General features: G+C 42.9%; 1 protein-coding gene across 1 annotated transcript in view; it reads left to right on the top strand.

The window, feature by feature from the left end:
• The window catches only part of TMEFF2 (transmembrane protein with EGF like and two follistatin like domains 2), a 169,105-nt gene extending 163,024 nt beyond the window's left edge, over positions 1-6,081 (top strand). Inside the window, exon 10 of the mRNA XM_024195282.3 lies at positions 5,753-6,081. Within this exon, the coding sequence (XP_024051050.1) occupies positions 5,753-5,849 (97 nt within the window). The 3' untranslated portion in view covers positions 5,850-6,081. The remainder of the gene's footprint in view (positions 1-5,752) is intronic.
• Positions 6,082-23,395: the final 17,314 nt, after the last annotated feature.

Here is a 23,395-nt window from a genome sequence, read left to right as displayed (position 1 = left end):
GTGCTACTGTACGTCCTCACTGACCCAGTTTCATTGTTTCTGGAAGAGTTCAGAGTGAGCCCTGGCCACTGAGTTTCTCCAGGCTTTTGTCAGAAATCACAAGGTGAAACTCATTCAGCCCTCGTACAGCTCCACCGATAAATCAGATTGAAAAGGAATTTACTTCTAAACAAAAGACAGGAAAATAAAACACAGGTATCATACCTCTATAGAAAATAAAAGCTCTAATATATCTCCGTATCAGTGTTGCACTGTCTGGTTAGAGGACAAGTGCAGCATTTGCTCCTGGAAAAGACAAAAAATGATTAATAAATCCTCCCCTGGCCTAAATGCGTAAAGCAAAATCATCTGCTGAAGCTTTGAGCTGCTTTCTGGCCAAGCTGAGTCCATCAAGTCTACTACCCTTAACAGTAGATGCCAGAAGAGGCAATGGATTATATTAAAGTGGGTTACAGAGAACATGGAGATAATTCACACCAAAAAAAAGTGTACGTAAAAAAGGAGATGGAAAAATAACTGATAAATGGGAAAATGCACCATATCATTTTCTTTTAGTGACTCTATTTTTTTCACCTTCAGGCAACCTAGCGAGGTAGAGCATGTGAGCCGAGGAAAAGATATGAATCCTTCCTACTTAACAGATTTAGATAAGGATCTATGGTACTGCAATCTAGATAACATATCCCACTGATATTTTTAAAATGTGTTAGCACTTCCCCGCATGTTAATTTATAATTTTTGACCTTTTTCTATAATGCATGTGATTATTGCAAAACAGCCTCCAAACCTCACTTAGCAATTTGGGCTACATTTCAGATTCAGAGACCTAAGTGCCCTAAGAAAGGTACATGCAGTTTGCAACTTCCAAGTGTTCTGGTTGCAAATGCACATACGACTGTATGATTTGCACAGGTATAGTTTAGTGAACGTGAGTGTATTGGGTCGAACTCCAGGACATTCCAATGCATGAACTCTTCAAAGCAGGAAACACAATAAAAATATGCCTAAAAATCCTTATATGAGAGAAGAAGTCAAACGTGAACCCGTTTAGACTGTCTTACGGCCAAATTCTCGGCTGGTGACTGATTAAGTTTCGTCAGTTTGCACAAGCACGGAATTTGGATCTCCGCGTCTAAAACTTGAACATGTGTGCCATTAGCCAATATTATTATTGCTAATCATTTATTTGTTACTATTATTAAAATCATGCATGTAGCACTGCAAATGTGGGGCTTTCCAAAGCTGAGCATTTCTGAGTGGCGCCCAGAGCCTCCAGCTCCCACTGACATTAGGAATCACAGTAGTGCTCAGAGTTGTTCAGGACTGAGCCCATAGTGAGACACTGTCTCCGCACCAAAGCCCTTCCGGCTTGACAGACAAGACAAGACAAAGACAGAACAGTGTAGATGAAGGAGGACTTGGAAATATAAGGTTATGCTCAGCATTGTCCTGTCTCTCAGCACTTTTCTTTACTGCTTTCTATTACTTAGTTATGGCAGTTTAGTTGTGCAAATAACTTGATTAAAAATGAATGGATGTGTGCTTTGCCTGCTAGGATTACACGATCACTGACTCTAGCCATCCTGTGAGCCTCAGCTGGCTAGAAGGCAGGAGGCCTGTGTCCTAGTTCCTAATTTACATTATTTTAACGGATATGTTCATAAATAAACATGGATCTCACACTGAGCGCATCACAAAGCTCGATTTACTTCAGGTGGCTGAAGGAGTCAAGGACCAAGTGGCTCAACTTCAGCTCATCACTGAGTCTATAGAACCAGACTCTGTTCTGAACACAGCCAAGGACACTTCATCTGAGCCGGCCACAGGTAGCAGACACTTAGATCCTATATTGTACCATGTTTTACTAATTTTAGCAATTGGAGTAGTGGTACCTCAAGTTCCTTGGTACTGGTCACCTTTCTTAAAATAACTTTGTTCCCATTAGCTGGTAGTCATCTGGAGTAGAGGTTTCGCTTTGCATTATAGACTCACAACGTGTATATGTTTTCATTCAAGGAATTTGTTTAATAAAAGTAAGCCTAAGTTTCAAGTCAGTCCAGTTGACTTTGGACCCCATGACCACACAGTCATTATGTGAGTTCGTTGTGGAGCGACCCTTCTGGATCCCACTGCTTCCAGCTGGGCCATCGCTTCCATCTCATAGTCTGAATCCACTCTTGTGCTGAGAGATGGGTTTGGATCCACTGAGCGAAGGTCTTTTGTCCAATGCTAGCACCCCACCACTGCCACTCATCTGATCATCTGGCTGCCAACCCTCACAGAATCAATCCCTTTTCTCCCAGCCCAAATGCACCTGTAGGCTATTTCTTTATTGTTAGAACTACTCAGAACCTCCGATTCCTCTCTTTCCTTCTTCAGTCTCAGGTGCTGTGCCATATATTTGGTGGCTGCACAGACCAAACCTGCATCTCTGGATTGCCCCTGGAAATATTCCAACTCTACCTAGTTACTTGTTAGTGACAGGATAAGGACCCAATTTTCAAATGTGGAGGCCTGAAGGCACATAAATCTATATTTAGCCATCTAAAGACCTGTTCAGCGCTTAGGTTTAAAAACAGGACCCTAATTCCTTTTCTTTTCTTTTCTTTTCCTTTCTTTTCTTTTCTTTTCTAAAGAAATTCTGAAATCTCTGCACCCACTCACCCTGTTTAAGGATTTAGGAGTGTTTCTATTTCCAGTTGTCTTTTTGCAGCTCTCTATTTTTCTACTAATGCCCAAAATAAAAAGTGAATATATGTTTTAAGAGGATATTTTAACAAGGCGCTGGTCACCCCCGCACAGTCATCTAGGATCCTGTCATCCAGAGAATCGATGCTTTCTCACACTTGTCTCTCAGCTAATAGCACTCTTTCAGCTCTAATTGTTAACTCACATTTTGGCTTTAGACTTGGTTATGGAGGTTATGCTAGTTTGTTTGGGGTTTGTTTTGGGTTTTTTGGTTAACAATCTCCACTTTTGTAGAGTGGAGTGGCCAGTGGTCAAAGGTCTAATGTCCATATTCATTTTTTCTGATTGGTCAAGCATCCTTGATACCCCTGACCATGAAATTTTATTGATTCACTTGCAGATTCTAGGTGCACTGTGATTTAGTGGTTCCGTTCTTTCTTGCTTGAGAGATTCCAGAGATCATTCTTGTGGAATCCTGCAAGGTCCTATTTTGCCACCTCTCTTGTTCAGTGTGCACAAGAGGCTACTCTGGGCTATGAGGTGGTCAGTGAGCAGATGACATGTAGCTCTGTGAATCAGTCCTAGGTTTGCTAACAATGGTGCCCTAGTTCATACAAAAGGTTTGCCAAGCTTCTCATGAACATGCAGCAAAGTCTGAGTTTGTAATGAAATCACAGTCCAGGCAAAGTCTGCATGGGTTTCATAATGAAAGGTTTGCCCTGTTCCCCTGAGAACCCCGGGAATATCGACTTATATTTCCAGTTATGCGGATAGCAGCCCGCCTTCCCTCTGTGAAAAGAATGGGGCGAAATTATGATCATGCAGCCCTTATAACAAGAGCAGTCCCATTTAAAAGTGAGAGCAGTCAGGGCCGCAGCTTCAGCTGGCCTAAAGCCATTGACCTCTGCGGAGCTCACCAATTGACCCCAGCTGAGTATCTGGCCCACATGGTATCAAACATTTATATCATCCTATTTTATACTTTTGGAAACTATTTAAAAATCCCTCTGCCAGTGCTGTTTTGTCCACAGAGATGTAGCCTTTCACTGGCAGTGCCACGGTTGGACATCAATTCTGTTCAATTAGAAGAAAAAAAAATCCTTCATACACAGCAACAAATGGTGCTTGATTTTCAGCTGGTACCAACATTTTATTGGGTTCTATTTTACTTCTAGAGCTGCGTTGGCTACAGAGATAAAGGCAAACATTCTAACCTGTCACAGTGACAAGGATATACAATACAGTTGGACTTTTCCATCTCAGTAGGGTCTCTTGATATTTTAGGTGCTTCTCTCTGTTAAGCCACTCAACGAGTGGCTTATAATGTAGAAGAAATTGCAAGTACTGTTGGAGAAATGCTAGTTGCATTTAGCGTGCAGAAAGTGGATGAACCCAGGGTTCTAGAGGGAAACTCTCTCTCTCTGTTTCTTTCTCTCTCTCTCCCTGCTCACCCTGTTTAAGGATTTAGGAGTGTTTCTATTTCCAGTTGTCTTTTTGCAGTTCACTATTTTTCTACTAATACCCAACATAAAAAGGGAATATAAGTTTTAAGAGGATATTTTAACAAGGCGCTGGTCACCCCCCTTGCCTGATGTTTCCATTGTAACTCCCCACTCTGCTGCTTATAACTATTGGAAATCTTCACTCTTGGGACTGAAATTTCCTATGCTTGATCTTGAGTGAGACTGGGAATATTTTATAATCTTCTGTTTAGTGAAAAATTCTTTAGAAGAGCCCTTCCAGCAAAAACAGCGTGTTGATAAAAGTTGAAATGTGGCATGAAAATAGCCCTCACTGAGTGTACAGCCTTATAATGGGGTAAAATGGTTTGGCTTTTGCCATTATCCAAATGAAAATACGATTCTGAGCATGTACAATGTAGTGTCTTTCTTGCCTAAGCTCTACAGTTATATGCGGCTAAGGAATGCTGTGTTGGGCAGGCATCCATAGCTAAGCTAGTTGCTCTCTAATGGTGTGAGCACCCATAATTTCCATGGAAACCAATAGCAGCTGTGGGGGTGCTTAGCACCTCTTAAAAAAAACAAAATCAGGCCAGAGAATATATACTCCTCTGAGCTGTCCAGGTCCACTTTCTAAATGTTTCAGGGATTTACGATGTCTAGTAAATGAATATGGGATCTTTCCTAGTCTAGCGCTTCCTACTGTTTCCTGAAAATAGTTATATTCGTTAAGAAATAATATGTGACAGTTCAATTAAGGAATGTATTGTGTAGTACATGCTTATTACAAGGGGGCAGAGTTAAAGTTGTACTTGCAACCTTAACTTTGATATCACTTGTCTTATGAGTAAACCTACGATTATGTCACAGAAGTCACGGAATCCGTGACTTCAGCTGACCTCCATGACATTTTCTGCCCCCGGGTGGGGGCACCCTGCAGCTGTCCAGCTGGGGGCGACAGGGCCTCCCCGCAGCTGCCCAGCCACAGCAGACAGCAGGGGACTCCACAAAACTGCCCAGCTGCAGGGGACAGCGGGGAACTCCCCGGAGCTGCCCAGCCACGGTGGGTGGCGGGGGGACTCTCCGCAGCTGCCCAGCCACCCCAGGGGTGAGGGGACTCCGCAGATCCCATTCCCCACAGCGGCAGGGGACCCCAGAGCTCCCACTGGCCACAGGGGTGGGAGACCCGGGAGCCCCAGCAGCAGAGGGTGCTGAACCCGCCTCCTCATTTTGTCAGGGATATTTTTAGTGAAAGTCAGGGACAGGTCACAGGCTTCCATGAATTTTTGTTTATTGCCTGCAACCGGTCCAGGACTTTTACTAAAAATATCCATGACAAAAACGTAGGCTTACTTATGAGTGCTTAACCGTGCAACCTTAGTTTTCTCTTAATTTAGTTTTTTGTATCGAGGCTGAAGTTTTTCACAGGAATGCAGAGAGCATGGCCCAATTGTTCTCTTTGCCACATTGTTTAGGAGGAAATCTAGTGACTGGGAGGAAGATCTGTTTCCTCTTCGGCTTCCCATCTTCACATTACCACCCAAGCCCTTTTGTTAAGCAAATGCCTCGCTATGATTTGTGTATTTTTCCCCCATTTCTTTCAGAAAATGTCCCAGGAGCAACAGAATCCACAGACAGAAGCAAAACACAGGGCACTACAGTTCAGACAACACAACAAGAGCATCGACCAGGTTAATTTAAAGAGTGCATGTTTCCACAATGGCAAATCTAACTGCAGAGAGCTTGGACTACAAAATACAGTATTATAGACAAAAGATTAAAACAAGATCTACACATGTTGCCTTGCATTTGTGGTAATCTACACCAATGAAAACATGTACTACAGCTATATTTGATTATGTATGGATATATTTGAAATAGTATACATTGTCTTGATGTTTTTCTGTAATGTAAATAAACTATTTATATCACACAATATAGTTTTTTCTTTTTCATGTATTTGTTATATATAATAAATACTCAGTGATGAGAAAAAAAATGGCCTTAAATTTGCTGTATCTTATAGCTGTGTATAATCTCGGGATATTATAAATGGACACCAACAAATATCTTTTCATATTCTAGTGGCACGGTATTAGCCTCTGCTGGACTCACTGGGTAGAGTTTTAAGTAAGTCCAATATCAAGGAAAATTATGATTATGGGAAAGATGAAGAATAGCTTACTCTATTCTGAGTAGGCATAAAATATTTCAGATCCTGGAGTCAAATACATTTCATCAGCCTTATTCCCCTTTTCCATCCAGAAGTGAAAGTAAGCTGGTATGGCGTACCGGTAAGAAAGTGGCCGCCGGTACACAGCCGATGTTAGAGCGCTGCCGCGGCAGCACTTTAAGCACCGTACTGGCAGGGCCACTGACGGGGGGTGAGGGGGGGCAAAAAGGGCAGCTGCCCCGGGGCCCGGCGATTTAAAAGGGCCCGGGACTCCCGGCAGCGGCCGGAGTCCCAGGCCCTTTAAATCACCAACAGAGCCCCCCTTCCACCACCTTGCCCAGGACCCCGGCTGCCCTGCGTCCCAGTAAGTCCTTTAAGTTACTTTCACTCCTGCCTCCATCTATACTCCCCCTCCCCCCCAAGAATAGGAGTCTTTGCCTTCAAAATTAAATCATAACTGAAGGGAAAATGGAAATTCTGTATAACCGTTACAGAAGGGCGGGGAGGATAATGTTTCTATTTGGAAAGGAATAAGGTAACTTTCAAGGTGAACCTAAAGCATACACATTGGTCTGGCATGCAGCAATCTTCAACTCTTGGTCACTGGGGTGAGTGAAAAATTGCTTCTTTTTGATGAGTGAAAATTATTAGCTAAAAAAAGTTAATAACATAATCATAGCTGAATGCCAGAGCTGTTTGTTCCTCATGAACATGTTGATATAATGTATTTTTCTTCAAGGAGAAGGTGAAAACCACTAACAAAATATCTCATGAATAACTTTATGGATGATCCCACTCCATTACGTGTAATGGAACTCAGAGTATGATTATACCTCAGGAAAATAGGGAAATGCATTTGGTTGTACATCCATATGATGGACAAGATATTAAGTTATTCCCATGGCAGCTTGAGAGCCTCTGAGACTTACTTGTTCAGAAACCAACACTATTCTGCTTTGTTTTACAAAGTGCGGGATTTTACAAACTGTGAAGACAAAAAGATTATATTTAAAGGTCAAAGTGTTATACCCTTACTCGTGTTCAGTAGCATTTTACTCCCCATGTACTGTCCCATTGATCACTGAAGTAAGGTACTGTTCACTATAAGTAAGGGTATGAGAATCAGACCCTGAAGAAATTGCAAAATAAGATCATTATAGTACTCCCCTCCAAATGAACTTAGCATTGGCCTAGAGGAAAACAACCTGACAAGGATTAAGAACTGTTTCACCATGACAAAGGGCATATTGAATCATTTTTAGCCTTGTTGTTAACTCCACTGGCTTACATGAAATTCCCTATTCTATACATTAGTAGAGGCACTCTGGGTACTAAGGTGCAAGCCTACAGTTTCTCATCATTTACTTTAGTGGGACTCCTCGTACTAACAAACACCAGACCTGTTAGTAACGGGTTTCAGGGACAGGCCATTAGAGTTGTTTATTTCTATGGCCACTTAGGCATAGTCATAAGTTATCATTTCTTTTCTATTGTTTTTGCTAAACCTTTTAAAATAAATTCATTGTGTGTTGAGCACAGGACCTGGGGTTGTGTCTGGTTAATTAATAAAATAGATTGGCAACAAGTGTCTACAGTTGCCTGGACACTGCTGATGGAAGGGTGTGTGCAGGTACTGTGGTCTCCGTTATTGTCACAGTTAGTGGGGCAGATTACGAAGTAATGTTTTTCAGAGTAAATGACTGGCAGTTTGTTGCTAAGCTGCTGTCCTCTGAGAAACCATCTGCTTCAAAAAGTTGTGGGGGTTGAGTTTTGGTATGTCCTTGCTCACAACTGATCTTCCATTTCTGTCTCTGTCAGAGATTATTTTCCAATTAGAAAAACAGTAACCAAGTTGAGTGAGTTTGAATAGCAGCATGATGGTGAGCAGGTGTGTCCCTGCCATTGGTAGCACCTGGAGTGCTTCTGTGCTCAAAAATGGGAAAATAAATCCAGCATAAAGTACATTTTCCTTTGCCCCAATAACAGGCATTATTCCAACAGAATAGCTCTTCCACTTGAAGGATCAACAGCAGACAATATAACATGCGTTCCCCGCAGTAGGAGCATGAGTATCAGGCTTTAATTGAGTATCTTGGCAACCACAGCAAATCATAGAAGGGAACTTTCAAAAGTTTCCTTAATTGAACTAGTATACCTGTAGAGTTAAGTAGGGTTATAACATCCTTCCTAAGCTTTGTCCAACAGCTAGATACTACAGGTATGGCAACGAACACTTCAGAAGAGCCTAAAAGCCATTGCATTAGAGAGAAATTCAAGCAACCAACTGAATCTGGAGTGCAGAGACCTCATCAATTTGTAGTGCTCCAGTCTAGGGGGTTGTTTTTTATCCAGAGTTCAAATTTCAACCCTCCAGCCTTTCACCAACAACAAAAAGTCTGGGAACAGTTGGAGCTGGAGTACTGATTTCTGTCCATGGCTAATGCGCACATAAAAAGTACTAGAATACCCACATCTGTTTATAAATTGATACAGCTATATAATATATTTGCATGCTATAAATGTACCTTAAGCCCAATATTTTCAAACTTGTCTGCCTAAAGTTAGGCATCTAAATCCATATTTAGGCATCTAAATAAGTGGCTGCTTTTTTCAGCCTTGCTGAGCACCTGCAGCTCCTGGTGACTTCAGTTCCTGCTGCGGGTGCTCACCACTACTGAAAATCAGGCCACTTATTTAGGCTCCTAAATATGGGGTTGAGGGGGAGAAAGGTAAAATATGCACAGAGCACTTAGGTGCCCAGCTCCCACTGAAAGTGAAAGTACCCTTGGGCCTTTGACAGGCTCCCTAGAGGTACCAAACTTAAAGTGTGAAAGTCTGAAAATATTGGTCTCTGTGTTTGCCTTTTTCTCTTGTTCCACCTGCAGCTTAATTAAGGTGATGGAGCTTTCGCCCCAAAACTTAGCTAGTACCTGTAGAGAGCTCAGTGGCTTTTTATTTTCTCCTGAGTTGCTTTCAAATAAAGCTTATTAGCTGAATATTTTGAGCAGAGAGATGGGATTTTTTTGTGCAGATTTAACTTAACGAGATTAGAAGAGGTGGTGCTGGCATCTGGTGTGTTTTGTACCATGTACGTGAGTGATGCTCCATCCTGAGCTGGGAGTAATGGAAATGAGTGAGTTTGGCATTTTGCAGCTTGCCCACTGGCTCCGCCATCTAACTCTAGACACGTTAAGAATGCAAATACATGCGGCGCTCACTGCTTACATTTTTAAATACTGCATTTGGCATTTTTCACAGGACGCTTTCACACAGCTGTGATGCCTCAATAAAAGAGACTGGCTAACAGCACATATTTGTTATGCAGGAAGCATGGCAGGACATAGACAACATATAAAGCTGTTTGTGAGGAAGAGCAGCTCCACTCTCATTGTAAGCATGAGAGAGCAGAAGGATGGTTTTGTAGTGAAGGCACCAGTAGGGGAGTCAAAAGATTGGGTTTCAACTCCCAGCCCTGCCACTGGCTTCCCTTGTGACCTTGGGCAAGTGACTCAATTTCACCGCACTTCAGTTTTCCATCTGTAAAACAGGTGGTTGTACAGTGATTAGCACAATAGGGCCTGCTCTTGGCTGAAGACTCTACGTGCCTCTGCAATACAAATAATAAGGCTAACACTACATACAGGTTATGTAGGAACCGTGACAAGATAAAGGCATTGTCTGAGACTGTTGGGTGCAAGAACAGCTCCACCCTCCTTATAACGTTGTTCTTGGCAGCCAAATACTGCTATTACAAGAGCAATCCGAATGGGGTTTGATGTGAATGGGCCATGGAGCCAAGGTAGCAAAGTGAGAGTTATAGACTTGCAATATGATGGCAAAGTGCATTAGCAAACTAGGAGCTGTGCTAGCCAGTGTTCAGGGACGACAAATTCAGTATTGGATTGCCTGGAGATGTATGGCTCAACGCTGCCACGCAGAGCAGACTATTCAGAAGTATTGTTTAGGTTGGATTAGACTGGTGGTGAGAGGAAAAAACACCTTTCTTGGAAGTTCAAGTTAAGAAAGAAATAGGAAGGGAAGCGCAAATGTTCATCCCATCAGTCTCTTCCACTGCATGAAACGGAGCAAACTAGTTCAAGTGCTTGTGCATTATAGCACAGGAAAAAGAAGTGGGATTTATAATTAAGCTAGGGCTAGGCTTTAAATCTTGTAAACAGTTAGTGACACGTCTCCCTTCCTCCACCCCGGCCGCTCCACATGACAGACATTTTTACTGTGCACCTTTTCCGGGAAGATGTTTATTTCTTTTTAACTAAGAGGTGCATGAATGTTCACTTGCACCCAGTTATAGTAATACACAATTTACATACAATTATCTCCCCAGTCTAATTAACGTCATCTGACTATATGAGGGAGGGGCAAGAACATTTACTTTTAGCCATTATTTTGCTTAGCTTGTCTACTACTCCATGACGGATAACTCCATAATGGCCAATAAAAACATACTGTAGTGACAGAGTGTTTTGTAAGCTATTCTCCTTGCTTCTATAGGAAGGAATCACAAATGTCTAGAGCTGGGCAGTGCAGGATGCAGCTGCACCAGATACAAGTTGGAGCACTTTGCATAAAGATCCAGACGCATAGTACAGTGGAATCTCTGGATCAGGGGCTGGCCAAGAGGTGAGAGGCGTAGATCGCTGCCTCCTGTTTTCCAGACACAGCTCTGAAAATTTCATCTTCAAAGCGTTCTCCAAAGCTTCTTTGAAAGCAAAATGATTAAAGGCTATCTTGTCTCTCATCCTACATCAGACACATCTCTACACCCTCATTTTTCACCCCCGATTATACATGCAGCTTTAGATTAGGCGTTATAATCATAGAATTAAAAGTGACGTTCATTACCACACATCAAAGTGAACTCCTTGCCTTGGCCTTTCATTTATTTGTGGATGTGGTTCCCCACTAGCACCCCCCATGTGCGCATCCAGGAGATGGATCTCTGTTAGGATCTGTGTGTTGTAAAATAACTGAAAACAGTAAGGACCTGATTTTCTGAGGCATTGAACATTCCAGCAGGCATCAGTAGGAACTATGGGTGTTCTGCACCTTTAAAAAGCGAGTTTTGATATTTAGCTGATCAATGTGAAGGGGCTACCCCAAACGTCTAGGGCCTGTTAAAATCATTCTCTGTGTAACACACACCCTGATATTTCATTATGTGCCCCATCATATAAATGATGGTCATTATGGTGTATTTACTGTTAAGTTATGACCTGCAGCTTCATTTCACTGAAAAGCCCTTAAGACCATCCAAGGGTAGGACGCTCAAGGACAGTCGTACCTTTTCAATTTGATGACCATGGGAGCTGAGTCTTAAAGCTGCAAACCTAACATTTTGAACTAAAGTGTGTATTGCATTAGGTGTGTTTGGTTTATTGTGGACTCAGTTTAATTAACAGTTTTGTCACAGCTGGAGGGCTGTTGAAAACAAAAATCCATTTGACAACCATTTTTTTAAATGGATTTTTACAATACTGACTGTGAGCCACAAAGCAGTAAGATATGCTGCAGTCTCACACAGAAGCAGCCAAGACTGCATACTAAAAAGATTGTTAGGAATCTGTTTCATAATGCTAACTAGATGGCATTAACCATAGTGGGAAAATAAAAAGGATGTGCTGTATAGAGCAGTTTAGGAAACCCATGAGCATTTTGATGCTCAAACCCTATATAAGGCCTTGGCATTAGCTTTTACTTGTTGTTGTTTTTCCTCCCCCTCCACATATAGCTTAGTTCTGACCTTTTTCTGGGTGGTAGGTGAAGTCATTAAGTACTTATGCAAATGACAAGCCAGAAACACCAAGAGAGCAAGGGGAAAAAAAACTGCATTTCATTAAAACAAATGACCAGACCCAACAAGTACAGAAGCAACGCTAGCTAAGGCCACCCTATGCCTCATTTTTCTCAGGTCAAAACACTTTAACCTTTCACCACCCAAACATGAAACAAGAACGATTAAAAGGTGAAAAATGTTAGCAAAATGTAGTAACACCTCATAAAAACGCTGTGAGGGGAGCTTTGAAAGAGGCTTGCTTTACATCGGGTCAGTTATAAATGCAGTGTAATTACTCAGTATAAATTCCTGCTTCTAAATGCAAATGGACATGATGGAACATTACCTTCCGCTGTGGAACAGGGGCACCGTTGAGTTTTATGGCATGATGCTTTCAACTGACTATGGAAGAGCTGAGAGGTGAACAACAGCAGTTTAATGTGACCTGAATTCAAGGCTCTAGTTAGTGCTCACTGCATGTTTTACATTTTCAAATAAAAAGGACATTTGTTTAATGGTTAATAAAAATGGTTAGTGTTCACAGGGCACTGAATCGGTGTCTGACAGACACAAAATGTGCTACATGAAGCCTCTGCATGACATCACAGAAGATTAAACCCATTTTTGTTGCTTACGTCGCTAGTCTGTGCTTGCAAGTTCATTCTTAATAGAGTTACATGTGCTAGGTTCATTTTCACTGTACCACGTGAGCTGGGTGGATTCTAGCATCTACTAAAGAATGAATGAACTGCTTTGGGAAGCAGGTTGGTCTAATGGTCCTGTAAATGCAGCTGGGGAAATGGAATAGCAAACTATAGCTTAGCAAACTGCAGTCATTGGTGTCCTTGCGAAAATAGGGACAGGTTTATTGCGTTCAGTTGTTCCAGATCAGCCACGTTAGCAGAGTGATGCCGGTGGCAATGATGATATCATGAGCTGTGCTCTAATCTTACCCCGCATCATTTTTATATACATATCACATTGCAACTGCACTGCATGAAAGGGTCGTTTGCTGTTTTTCCTAATGAAATATTGAACTTTGAGCTATAGGTGGCAGTATTCACAAATGGGTGGTGGAGAGCCACTGCTATGCTGGCTGTTTGCTCACCTTTGGGCCAGTGGTCTGCAATGGGATGTAAAACAGCTCATGTCTCACTGTCCTACTTCTGCCATGTTGCTACAAGAACTCAGCCAAGCAATCATGGCTAGGTTGAGCAGACATGGGGGACAGCTGGTTCTAGTTATATTTTAACCAATTTGAAACAATCAGGTTGTGCATATGGAACCTGAGTTGGAATCACGGATGTCAATGGGAGTTTTGCCATTGATTTCAACAAGAGCAGGGGCATAGCTAATGTAACTTTAGCACCCTCGTGGCCAAGATGGAGTCTGCCCTGCAGGCAGCGCTGGCCAAGAGAAGGCGCGTGCAGAAACGCAGCAGGGAAAGTCCCGTCCACCCCAGGGGCACCTGTTCCAAAGAGTGAACACACAGAGGGATGAAAGGAGAAAAACAACAAGGGGAAATATAGGGGGAGCGGTAAAACAGGGTTGTATTCAACTCAAGGCCCAAAGGCCTAGTGGTACCACAGTCTGAAAGAGCAGACACCCAGCAATGTGACTGCACACAGAGTTCAACAGTCCTGGGCAAGTTCCAGTCCAACGGTGAGTCCTGGTCATCTACGGTGCCCGTAAACTTTCCCCAACAAATTGCTCGGTGCCCTCTTCTGCTGCTGTCTGCAAAGCCACACAGAGCGATAACGTCCCCACTTAACAGCCTCCCTCCTTAGTCCCAATGCAAAGTCACCAGCCCCAGGACTTACAGCCCCATGCAGCTCTGGGCAGCAGTGCTACTGGGTCCACCTCCAGTTTGTCCTTCTCGGGCGAGTCCCCCCTGACCCAGTGCTCTCCTGGCTCCTGTCCTTGAGTGTCCCCAATCAGCCATTCTGTTCCTCCCAGCCTTCAGCGCAGGTTTGTGCCGGCTTCACTCTGTGAGGGCCTGCTTGCTGTGAGGGCCTGCTTCCAGCTGGAGCTCCAGACACGCACATCCTGTTGCTCTCTCCTCTCCCTCTCTCTGCTCCCCCAACAACACTTCCTCCTTCTGGAACAATCAGCACTTCCCTCCCCTCAGGAAAAATATTAAAAGGGGCCATGCTCTTGCTAAACCCCCAAAGGGGTTACACTAATTTATGTGACTATGTGCACTATAGCCCTTCTCCGTCCCTACCTTCTCCATCAGCCTCTTTGGGCTACTCATTTGATGAATATTGTTTCCAATCACATTTTAAGCACTTGGCGGCAGGGCCCATGGCTTCCTGTGTGTTTGTACAATACAGCACAATGGAGCCTCAATCCCAACTGGGGCTTTTGGGCACGCACAATGCAAAAAAATCAATAACAGCAAATCTGCAGCTAGAAAGGTTAATTGTAAATGAGAATGGGATGCTTTAGTACCAGGCAGGTTAATTGGCCAGCACTATAATGTAGTAGTTGCCTGGCTTGGTATGTGGCCTCAGACGCCTTTCTTCACATACAGATTGTCAACATACTGGGCTTTTCCACCTCACTCATGGAAAATGTGCAGTGTTAGCATCTTAGCAGCGCTATAATCTAGCTGTGAAGGAAAAGCTAGTGTTTACCCTGTTTTTTTGTACTACATTTTGTAGTGGATTACAAGTCTATCAGCTTTCTAAGAAATGAATGTTGCTAGCAGACTTGCTAGACCAGGGGTAGGCAACCTATGGCACACGTGCCGAAGGCGGCACGTGAGCTGATTTTCAGTGGCACTCGCACTGCCTGGGTCCTGGCCACCGGACCGGAGGGCTCTGCATTTTAATTTAATTTTAAATGAAGATTCTTAAACATTTTAAAAACCTTATTTACTTTACATACAACAATAGTTTAGTTATATATTATAGACTTATAGAAAGAGACCTTCTAAAAACGTTAAAATGTATTACTGGCATGTGAAACCTTAAATAAGAGTGAATAAATGAAGACTCGGCACACCACTTGTGAAAGGTTGCTGACCCCTGTGCTAGACACACCCAGCAATAGCCAATGCTTGCTGAAGTGGTTACCATAGTGCATCGACAATTCTATACTTCATAGCCTAATGATGTTTAGTGGGCCTGCCGGAGTGAGTGCTACTCATGCTCCCCGAAGTCTGTTGTCTGCCAATCTGTGAGCAAGGGCCCCTCAAGCCCTCACTCTTAGTACGAGCCCAAGATAACAGTGGGCCTGTTTACCCCAACGCCACCTACTGCATTATGAACTGGGAGGGCGTAGAAATGAACGGAGGATCCTACCACATTCATGGCTCTGGGGATTCCTTTCACCTGTATCCCTAGCGTGAGAGGGCCTCCCCAATGAAAACGCTTCCCCGTCCTTCAGCTCCCCAAGCCCACTCACCCCACCTGAGGGGATGCATTGCCTACAATTTCCTAGTACCTCAGGCAGTCGTGCCCATTGACTTCAAGACGATTGCTTGGGTAACCCACACACCTTCTGGGTGTGGTGTTCTGTCCCATCTAGTGGCACCGAGACTATGTTGCGATAAAATGAGTCTCCTCTACAGCCTTAACTAACAGCCAGTTGGCTTTTAGCTCGTGCAGTAGAGGCGCATGTATTAAGCGCCAGAGGTCCCAGGGTTGATCCCGCTGGGGTCTGTCGCTGTTACACTTGCATATAAAAGGGTTAGGCCACAGTGCAAAAGTTGGGGGGAGGCATTCCTACGGAGGTTTTGTTGCAGTGCTCTGACACCTCCTAGGCAGGCTTACATTGTTTTCTGAGTTGGGTGATATGCTGTTCTTTTGCTGGGTTGGGCCTTGTTTCCATTTATCAGTGGGATTTATCAGGGGAGTGGGCAGACACATTGCACTTGTCATAAATTTAGTCATTTAGTTTATCAAACATTGCTGAAGGTGCCCCGAGGTCTGTGGCCATGTGGTGCCATCAAATAGAAGTTGTTATTCCGATGGTTATTATTAGTAATAGTCATTTTTATAGCGATACATCAAGCATCTAGATGCCTTTCCATCTTCTAAACTCTGCAATGCCAACGCAAATCTATTATGCAGACAGATGATTCCAGCTACTGCCTTCTATAATATGTAAGCAGAACATTTGCAGCGATATTAAAAAAAATTAAAAGATGAATTGAAGGAGAGGGTCATAGTTCAATAACAATGAATTGAGTAGTGCATAAAAAGACAACAGATTAGAGAAGGTAACATTTTAGTTTAAGTGTTCCATCATTATTAATTCATTTGGTGTTCATTATGATAATACCAAACAATTGAAATTCATTTAGTGTTTAGGTGGATGTCATCGCTACTTCTATAGGAATTCCAATGTAATTCAGCATTAATGTGCTATTAAAAATTGTCACCAGCTACTACCGTCATTACGCCACTGGCATAAAATAGGCTTGCTTTTTTCTTTCTTTTAAATCAACTGCCAGTGTTTATTTTGCTTTTATCTTTATTAGGGCTTTAAAGTGTAATGTTTCTGATTAAAAATTCTCCTTATGCTACATTAGTGCTGGCGTCTTTGACAGTATCAAAAATATGCAAATAAAGGGTTTTTAATGGTGATTTTTCATTTTGTTACTGTCATTTGACTGAAAAACAACTAAAGATGTTTCAGCTTATCACTTACAACAGTGAAGTTATTGCGCTGATATTTATTCTCAGCGCAGATGACACAGAAACAAATATGTATGAAATACCATCTGTACTATGTTGATTTCTTTTTTATGGGCACAATAGATTTTTTTTCCAACTCATTTACAGGAACAAAATTACATTGGGAAGGGAAAAAAAAGCCATTTTCCTAGGAATGGGAGGGCATGCTTTGCTAGATTTTTTTAACATTGTGAGTTCAAAATTCAGCCCTCGGCTGAAATTTTTTGGTTTTTATTCTATTATAAAAGCTGCTAGTCGCACCCTCTAAAACTTTAGAAAAAATTCTTGCAACCTTTTCCTTAAGAAACTCTCCCACCTTTGTTGGTTGCGGCTGCGCTCTGAGATGGAACAGGTGGAACACTTTCAGGCTACAGCGATGCCTTTTCTTTTGCCCAAGAAATTGTATTAACTTTTTCCTGAGATAGAAACTGTTTAAAAAATTGCTGTTTCTCGTCGCTCACTTTCATTCCAAAAATGTTGATAGCCTGATAAATAATACATGGACAGTCTAAGGCCAAGCTGATGCCCCCGTCAAAGCAGTCGCAGCAACAGCACCCACTGGACTAGAAACAGCGGGGACAACAGCTGTAATGAGAGATTGGAGGGTAAAGAACGTTGCATAGGGTCAGCACTGTCCTCAGTAGCCCATCCCCACCCACCCAGGGGTGCCACATGGGACAGAGGCTCACAACTCCTGGGGATGGGAGCGGGGTGCAGAGAGAAAGCCAAATCAGTTTGGGTTCTCCACCTCCCCCCAGGACTACCCCAGGATCCAGTACCTGGACCCAGAAGTCCATCCCCCTCTGATATAACATCCTTCTCTTACTACCAGCTAATAGTGTTAGTGCTAGAGCTCAAGTAGTAGCTGCACTGAAGATGGTTCAAGCTTGCTGGGAGCAGGGGGTTGTTATAGTTGCACATAACAGGATTTGTTTTTACCATATTACTTTCTCTTTTAATTAGAAAATTTTAATGCAAAAAAAGGACATTAAAATGTCAAGCACCTGAAAGTTAGAAAAATGCTTGCTTTACACATGCCCATGGACCCTTAATGTGGCTTCCTTCTATTTACACATTATAGAACTGCCCTTAATGACACAATCACATAGCGTTATTTCCACAAGCCCCCCTGCTGCATGCAGTGCACAGGATGAGTGCACATAGGGGCTGGGACAACTGTAAGTCTGGCATTGCCTACTTTCAGGTGCTTGACTCTGCAACTTAAATAGCATTCCTTTACCAGGTTTTTTTAAAATGTAATTCAATTTAAAATCCAGATTAACTGCGATGCAAGTGTTAAGGTTTACACTCTGTTTTAATAGAGAAACTAAATGGCCCGGGGGCCCCTTGCTCTCAGCCACTGACTGCACGCCGGTTGTATATCATCCCTTGCAGCCCATACTCAACTTTACCCAGCTCCTTAGCTACAGAACAGCATTGGCCTTGTTGCCAGGGCCACGGTGCACCTGCAGCTGCAGTGACTGCAGTGGAAGTTGCTGGTGCTCGGTTCTGGTCAGGTGGGGTTCTTCACATAAAGGAGGCATGGCGACTAGCTGAAAAGCAGGGGACAGGTGGGGCATGCTGTGCAGATGGACCTAATCTCAATGAGGCAATAAAAAAACTCTTCTTTCAAAGCTCTCGGAGCACTTTCTAAGGGTAAGTGTGAATATTACAAGCCTCACTTTACTAATGAGGAAACTTAGACATGAGGAATTTAAATAATTTGACCCAAACCATGCAGTGAGTCAGTAGAAGGCCTGGATGTCTGCACCTGGGGGCTAAGTACTAGCCTGTCCTAATGTGGCCCTCTCAATTTGTTCTCAGCAGTTGGCTTTCATTTTAAAAATTAGAGCTCTAGCTGGTCAGGTTGCACAGAAAACCCTTCAATGGATAAAGCAAGTATAGCCAATGCAGAAACTGCTGCCTCATTTTGCAGAGAGCCTGAAGCAACAGCTCTGAGGTATGAACGGCCCCATTCATTTCAATGTGTACTAACTCAGAGGACAGTGGTAACACCTAAAATGTCAATACTATTCATTAGTTCATTGTTTGTCAAAGCACATAGGAATGGAGAAGCTGGTTCCTACTATGAAGATATGTAACGGCGGGAATGGAAGATGCACACGGGAAGACAATCTATGGCAGGTTTGCAGAGGAGGCATGATAGGTTTCAGATTTGAAAGCTCCTCCCTTTGCTCCCCCTGCTCCTTCAGGCAATATTGAGCTAAGTCACTTCTGAGACTACTGGTCTAGCATAACACAGCCTTTGTTATTCTCCCAACTGCGCTACTGCACCATTCGGGCAAGCTAAGTATTAGATCACCCCACTGGTGTTCTTTAACAGCCTCAAAGCAGGCGTCTAGCCAAAAATGGGTTAAACAACTATAAAGGGAGAAGTTGATTAACTTTATTGAAACCAGAGAACACCAAAAGCCATTGTACCACACAAGACTTCAAGTAAATCACATTAAACACACGTGCAGCTGAAATGAAAAAAGTGAGGTCTCTGCCATTGCAGAGGTGAAGTAAGGTCTCACCTTGGGCTCAGAGGGAGAGGGTCAGGGGGTGTGTGAGATAAAGAGATCCTGATGACATGGGGACTACCACAATTGAGCCCGTGTTCTGATGCTGCCAGACATGGAACTCGACCTCTCCTTTAGAAACACAGAGGATGGGAAACAGCATCCCTCCCATGCTAGAGAAAGTTTACCTGTGGTGGCCTGCATAAGCCACCTCATGTGGCTCATTTAGTCTATTCCTCAAAGGATATGTGAGACAAGCTCCTCCTACCGTGGCTCAGTCAACACCAAACAGGGCAGCTTCTCCTGTCACTCATGCTGGCATAACATCTCTGATTTATATGGAAGAATAGAAAGGCCCTTCATAGAGGAATTTTCCACTTAATTAAAAGCATGGGAAGAATATGAATACTTCAGGTTAGCAGAACCTGGCAGTTTTTACTAGCCTGTCATTTCTTAAGGATTCCTATTAAGTCATAAACGTGGCAAAGATTAAAGAGTTTATTAATGTTATTAGAGCCGAGATAAAATGCCATGCCTGGCAGGGTCTCTCCTCTCCCCATTTAATGAAAACATTTTCATCACGCTCTGAATCTATTATACCAAAGCTTCATTTCAGAGGTTCTATGATGATTTCATTTTAATTAGAAGAGCTGTACCGACCACCTGCAAGTAATATAGTTAAAATGCCTTATGGAGCCTTTCTCCCCCCCCCTCACCCCTAGCAGGTAAATGTTCTTCCAGTTGTATTTGTGGAGAGCAAACGAGAGTGAGTGAGTGGTGTAGTGCCAGTAAGGGGAAATTTTAGAGGGTGCTGTGTTAACGGCATGTAGGATTTTCAGGCTGACGTGCTCCAGTCACAGAGTTATGCATCTCTTTCTCTACCTCTTCCCCATCCCATCGACCCCCCCGCCAGTATTCTCTCTGATAATTGGACCAATGTATAAGTGAAATCCAGCTTGTGGAGTACAGAGACCACTGGAACAACAAACAGGTGGATCCATGGTCTATCCCCTGCCTGCCCTCATTGATTCAAAGCCCATTGACTTTAATGGAAAGACTCCATTGACTTCAATGTAGTTTGGAGCAGGTCATACGCGGGGTCAGACAGGAAACCCGTTTCTGAAGTGCATAGGAACTTGCTCCACCAGCAGACTCCCAGCGCAGCTCTTACATGAGACTCAAGTGGCATAGAGGGCTTTGCCCTGGGCTTCTGCACATCGTGTGAATTTCACCCAGAACAAATAAAGACTGGCATCCCTCTGCCAAGAGTAGACACTGTCGGGGTCTTGCAGGTCAGCTTCCCATTAGAAGAGAAATCAGTGAGGTGGCATCTAGTCTTAGCGCAACTTCTTTTATTGTCACTTTACACCAGTTCTGGAACAGAGGTGGTCACAATCAACATGCAGGCAAGCCTCTCTGTTGGGAATCTCAGCCCACACACCAACGCTCACTTCTGCAGAAGCATCTCTGCCTCAGGGTTTGACTCAATTTAGCAAGATACTGGCAGAATGCTCGCACCGCTTGACACAGTTGCAACAGGAAAGATTTCAACAACTTGCCCACCTGCTAAGAAAAAGCTTTTGCAGGATTATGTGTAACAGTGCCTCTGAGGACTCCTGCAGTAACAATAACAAATTAAGAACTAATTAAGGGGGGGGAGAAAACAGAATTAAAAGACAGGTTCAGTTAAAAAAAATAAAGGTCCGTGATGCCCTTGAGCTGGGAAGTGCTATTTTCCAGGCATCTTTGATAAGTATTTTTTTAAAATGACATAAAACAAGACTCCAACTATATTCTTGCTGTAACACCATTGACTTCACTGTGCTTACACCCAGGGTGAATATGGCCCACGAGGGTCAGTGCTGCAGTAGTTCAAAGCAGCACAGTGTTGTTCCATTTGCCGGGAAAGTGATCACATTTAGACAGAGCAACGACTGAGCGACATTTTTTAAAAAAAAAACTTGAATGGTTTCTTCCAGCTCTAGACCTTATAATTACATTTGCAATGCAAGCAGCTCAGCAGTGTGCGCTTAAAAAAACCCACATTTCTAGTAACCTGGTTTAATTTGTTAATTTATTCAGTAACTTGATGTAGTGTTAATTTATTTTTGCGAATAAGACATAGTCACTTTAAATACTAACATTCAGCTTTTTAGAATGTTTCTGATAGCCCATGTCTGTGTGACCTACCAGAGCCTGTTTTATATTGTACAGATGCATTTAAACCTTTATTACCATTAAACAATGTAACTCCATACAGTTTGCAACTTAATCTCAACTACCCTCCAAGACTACACTGAAAATATACCTTTAAGAGCTCAATAGTAGATCTAAAATCATCACTTGTTGCCTAGCAATAGACATACCATCACTTATGGTGGGTTTATTCTAAACATAAATGTAAAAATCAGTAATGAATATATCCACTTCATGGCTCCAGTCCTGGAGGTGTTGTTTGCCTTTGATTAATGGTTTCATACTTCTTTAATTTTTTGTCCAATATTAGAGCTATTAAAAGAACTAAAATATAAAAACCCCTGGCCAATAAACTAATGTCTAATTGTCAGAAGCAATTAAAACATTGGTGCCCTGTTATGATGCTGAGGATAATTCAAATGCAAGTCAAGGTGATCACCATGAATGCACATTGACGCTAAATTACTGCTGCCTCAGCATTTCAGGATGCAGACTTTTAAAAAAAAAATGTGGTCCTGCTTTCTCGCAATAAATGCTAGATTAGCAGGAGAAAATAAGATTATATTAGGAATGCCTTGAGGGCTTCCTGAGGCTGTTCCAAAACCCAAGAAAGGCCCTACAGCCAACAAATGCCATCTCTCAGTGCTTCCTATTACTAGACTGTACTGCAACAAATAACCTTTATGATTTCACATATGTTTCTGTGTCTGTACATTTACATTACTGTAAGCCTGCTAACACTCCGATTGCTAAGAAGCTGTTTGAAGCTATGCTCCTGTCTTTGCTTTGCCAGTTGTATTTGGTGGCCAGCTACTTTCTGCTTTCAAAACTATGGCAAGCCAATGTGCTAACAGAAATTCATTAGCCCTAGCTTTGACTGACAGGTGACAGGGGAGACCACATCAGCATTCCTGTACTTCATGTCCACTATGCCATAGCTGTAGGCACACAACTCATTCATAAAAGCTGGTGACAGAGCTTGCAATCAAGAAGAATTAGAATATCAGCCAGCACGGAGGCTGAACATGCGAGACCGTCAAGCCTGCCAGCAACCTTCATTCAATTTCTGGCAATGATGGTTGGCTTGGCAAACACAATGGTAATGAGATAAACTGAAATACCAGGCAACAAGGTTGCTCTTTGAAGTAATTATCCTGTCGGGAACCAAGAGACAAAATCAAGGTTTTTCAGGGACAAGATGTGGACACACATGGGGGACAACTTGCATTCCTGAACCTAGGGTGTGAGCTGAGCTAGAGGAGGGAGCCTGGAACACGGATAAAGTTATTAAAATAGACACACAGGAGTGGGGCAGGGGAGCATCGTTCAGGAGCCGAGCCTACCTGGTTTACAGCGCTCTGCTAGACTCCAGCTTTGCTCAGCAGTCAGCGAGAGTGTGTGATGTGCACAGACTTTTGGCTTGCTCACTGCTTACAGAAACGTTGTCTGTGTGTGCATATAGGTCTCACCCACAAAGAAATGACTGTACATCAAGCAGGGTTGGGGTTTTTTTTGTTAACTGTGGCGTAGAGGCACCAAAAGTGGCGTCTTCCCTTTGCCACAAGCTGGAAGAGCACAGCTTCACTAACACACACAAAGTATTAGTCATGCAGGATAAGGGCCCCGGTGTTTTTTTAAACACCAGTATTCTTTTGTTGCCCTCACGGCAGGAGGTCAGAATTCCTGTACTTCTAAAGTAATTTCATGCTCTGCAGAGGTGACTATGGTCTACTATTGACATGCTGTCCAGCACACCAATCTATATGTCTGTCATGGCAGCCATTTATGATGCAGATATTTAAAAGTCAATAATAAGCTATTTAAGAGGGGGATGGGGAGGAAATGGGAGAGCCTCCCAGTGCAGTGGGAGATACGGGGTT

Source organism: Terrapene carolina, unplaced genomic scaffold (genome assembly GCF_002925995.2).
Source record: "Terrapene carolina triunguis isolate 2854851 unplaced genomic scaffold, T_m_triunguis-2.0 Scaffold62, whole genome shotgun sequence".
Lineage (NCBI taxonomy): Eukaryota > Metazoa > Chordata > Testudines > Emydidae > Terrapene > Terrapene triunguis.
This window is presented reverse-complemented; position numbering and strand designations above follow the sequence as displayed.